Source organism: Rhagoletis zephyria, unplaced genomic scaffold (genome assembly GCF_001687245.7).
Source record: "Rhagoletis zephyria isolate East Lansing unplaced genomic scaffold, Rhagoletis_zephyria_1.1 Rzeph_scaffold_04838, whole genome shotgun sequence".
Taxonomy (NCBI): Eukaryota; Metazoa; Arthropoda; class Insecta; order Diptera; family Tephritidae; genus Rhagoletis; species Rhagoletis zephyria.
The window spans coordinates 12,867-16,798 of record NW_016161921.1 but is presented as its reverse complement, the minus strand read 5'-3'; the positions used below and the strand labels follow the sequence as shown (position 1 = coordinate 16,798).

The window sequence follows — 3,932 nt, the reverse complement described above, 5'->3', positions numbered from 1 at the left end:
AAAATTAAAAACATTCCCGTTAAATTAAATTGCAAATATGTATGTTTGCTTAAAAGGTATAAGGGCTGTTCACGATCTTGTGCATACGATCTTGCGTACACATTCAGCAAGCATAAAATTTGCAAATGCAAATCTTAGACCATTTGCACAATATCCTGAACAGCCCTATTTATTCTTAACAGAACTGACCTGGAGTTTTTCATCTTCCGCCGCCATTATTCTTAACGGTGGACTACGCAAATGCGCTAAGAACGCCACCGGCGCTAGCAGTGATGCTGATACGAATTTATCGTTGTATTCCGGCCTTTCGGAGAGAAGCACGAAAAATACTGTTGATCCTTGAGAATGCGCCACATAGTGCACCTGCTTATTGCCCGTCGTCTCGAGTACATAATCCACAACAGCAGGCAAATCAAAGTAGCCGATCTCGTGCCAGGTGAAGTTCCAAAAGCTCGCCATAGACGAATCCATTGCAATGTGCCTCTTGGAGAAGGTTGTACCGCGAGCATTCGGTAGCCACACATCGTAGCCCTGGTCATTTAAAATACAGCCAAGAGAGCGTGCCCGTCCAGGTAGCACAAAATCTGCGCCAGAGCCTAATAGACCGTGCATGAGAATAAAGGGTTGGCGACTGTGGCTGTGTGTAACATTTTTTGGTGGAATGCGATGTAGGGTAATTTCATAGCCATCTGCAGTGCGCACCAAGTGGCGTTCGCAAACATATTGATTCGAATTGATTATTTGACAAACCAAGTCCTTGGAGACGGCAGGATTGAAGGCATGGACACTAGCGGAAAGTATGAGCATTAGGAGCAATGTATTTGCCAAAGATGACATGCTTCGAGTTAACTGCACTATATGAAAACTGGTATGCTTTGTTGTGTGAAGTATCGGGCGTTGTTGAGTGATATTTTTCTTATGGTAAAATCACGTACAGTCGCGACACAATGTTAAAAGTATTTTATTTTTAACACTAAATAAGTTCTGGATACAAAATTATATTTTTTGGGAATTGATACAAACTGAGTATGCGCCCATATGTACAAATGAATTTATGCATAGAAAAGCAATATATGTATGCTTGCTTGTAACCAAATAATTATGTACGTAACACTGCTTCGCAAACTTTTTATCACGTAGTTTTCTAGTCGACAGCTATTTACAAAATAAGCATTTTACAAATTGGCAAAATTGAAAACAACTTATAAGTTTAAATAAATTTAATAAACGAAATTCAAGGAGAAACAACAACTCTATTTGCAGACTAATTTATTCTCATACGCTTCCGCTACATTCCGCAAGGTTTATGTGATTTCGCGCCTCTTCTATATATTCTATACCTATAGTTTAATTTTTATGCATATAGTAACCATTTACATCATAATTGTTGTTGTGTTTAAAAACTGCGGTTTAAGTGTTTTTATGCATACATACGTAGGAACATATTTTCGTTGTTATTCTTGAGAATATCTATGGTTTTCGTTTTAATTTATTCCTTTACTACCTATGCGCAGCGCATTATGTATGCCTACTTTTTTAATTTGCTTGTACCAAAACATTTTGTTGTCACTTGCAAGGTCTCATTCCGGCAGTATTAATTAGTTCATCTTTCTCACTGTTTTTTTCACTAAAGCAAGCCGCAAGCAGCTTGAGCACCGATTCATAATTGACTGCTCAACGATTATTTTACTCGAGTGCGCATCACCTGAATTTGCTCATCATCCGGTATTTCATTAACAATTGACAGACAGCAGAGGAGGATACTGCACAGTGTTTAACTAGGGCTGCAAACATGTCCAAAAATCGTGGTTCGATTATTTTCGTATACATATGTATGTATGTATGTACGTACTAGAGGTTTCCGCCGACAGGCTTTGCGGCGGCGGCGGTGACGCCGGCGCTACTGCTCATAAGGTAGATTTCAAAGAGCCATGCGGCTACGTTAGCGTTAGGCATTCGCCATGCCAATTATTCTATTATCATAATTCTATTTATTTCATTATTGAATTAGTTTTAAATTTAAATATTGTTACTTCCTACTTGAATTAAAATGTTGAGTGTCTGGCGCTGATTGATGGGCGAACAAAAGAAGGTCTGAGGTATATACATACATACACACACGGATCTCTATGTTCTCTATAGATCCGTATGTACTATTTAAATTTAAAGAAACAAAAAAACTTAAAATTAAAAATTTAAGTCACTCTCAATCAATATTTGCAATAATCTTATCAACCGTTATGTTAAAGTACGATTTTTTGCGGATTACATATTGAAAACAAGGTTGGTCTACTTTTTTTNAAAATTAAAAATTTAAGTCACTCTCAATCAATATTTGCAATAATCTTATCAACCGTTATNTAAAAGTTTAGTTATTGGGGTAATTTAAGTCACTCTCAATCAATATTTGCAATAATCTTATCAACCGTTATGTTAAAGTACGATTTTTTGCGGATTACATATTGAAAACAAGGTTGGTCTACTTTTTTTCCAAAAGTTTAACCCATCAACTCGAACCAGAACGGGCGTAATGAACGAATGTAATGAAAAATAATACTAATGTTTACCAACCAGCAAAACCTTCCCGGGGTTTGACCACCACTAAGGAATGCTAACGTAATTCTCACACAGCCGCCTAGTACTTGTATACGTATGTGGGGCCTCAGAATAAAACAACTTACGAATGTATAATATTAAAAAATACATAGAAAAATCAACTTGTCTCCAATAATTGAGGAGTTAGATGCAAAGAGGCCGGTGTACATCATTCAATAATACAAGGTTCGATAAACTGACAGTTGTCTCTCTCGCACCGCTCCCTTAGCAGTGGCACCGTGTTGCTTCTTTGCACATTTACATGGAAACAGTGTAGCTTCCCTGCAGGGAAACCGCGGACTAGTGAATCAAATTTCTAGTTCCGTACTAGGTCTTTATCGCCAAAAAGGAACTAGTCCGATAAGAACTTGATCCCCACCAGTCCAAATTCGGCGAAATGTGGTACTTTTAAAAAACTATTTTTTTTTCAGTTTTTTTCACTAGAAATCTATATCTAAAGTGACGAATTTAGAAATGGTTCGGAACTATAGAAAAAGGGATGCAGAACGAACTAGATCTTATTTGTCGAATTTAGAACTAGTTTGGAACTATCGAATAAGGGATGCAGCGGGGGGCTGTTTACTTTACATAGATATGTGTTCGGCGGCTTTTTCGTTCAAATACGCTTCTATTCTGTGCTTCGCAGATGCTTTTTCATAGCTTGGTAATATATTATGTATGTATGTATATATGTACATACCGATTTTTAAGTACATACACATATGTATGTATAATGTGACCAACTATTTCATAGATCAAAGAAGTACAGGTTAGGTTGGGTTAAGTTAACGCCGCCAGCCGATTACGAAATTTCGAATGCGGCTAATTTCGATCATTGAGAGCTGAGCATTTTTTCACAAGTGCGAGCCAAAAGGTTTCCACCTAAGCCTCGCGAAGTTTAAAAGGAAGTGTGGAGAGGATTCCACTTCAACTTCCTCTTGACAGCTGATATAAAATGATCAGTCGAAATTTCTAGTCTCACCGCATGAATACCAATCGCACCTTTTGTACCCTTTCCTCAATGTTAGGCTTCCGCCGCCGTTGATCGTCCACCTAGTTACCTGGTTCAGGTTACCTTGAGCTAGATCAAAAAGGGTGTATAGAAATCGTTCCTTAACCAAAAGTTCACATCATCTACATAGGTGATCACCCGACAGCCCACTTTTCCAGTTCCTCTAGAAGGTCGTTTACAACCGCAATCCAGGGCAGGGAAGAGAGAACACCACCTTGTGGAGTGCTCCCATTGACTCCGCCGCGACAGTTCTGTCACGAAGTAAGTATTGCCTCTGGAGTGACATTGTTGAAGGCCCCCTCGATATCGAATAGGCTCCTACTGC

General features: G+C 38.5%; 1 protein-coding gene across 9 annotated transcripts in view; it reads right to left on the bottom strand.

Moving 5' to 3' along the window:
* Positions 1-1,693, bottom strand: part of LOC108371267 (lipase 3) — a 29,526-nt gene extending 27,833 nt beyond the window's left edge. For 2 of the 9 annotated variants that reach the window (XM_017626786.1, XM_017626794.1), the window contains exon 1: positions 190-1,693. In XM_017626786.1, the coding sequence (XP_017482275.1) occupies positions 190-837 (648 nt within the window). In that variant the 5' untranslated portion in view covers positions 838-1,693. The remainder of the gene's footprint in view (positions 1-189) is intronic. The other 7 variants (XM_017626787.1, XM_017626788.1, XM_017626789.1 and 4 more) reach the window with 7 other exon arrangements.
* Positions 1,694-3,932: the final 2,239 nt, after the last annotated feature.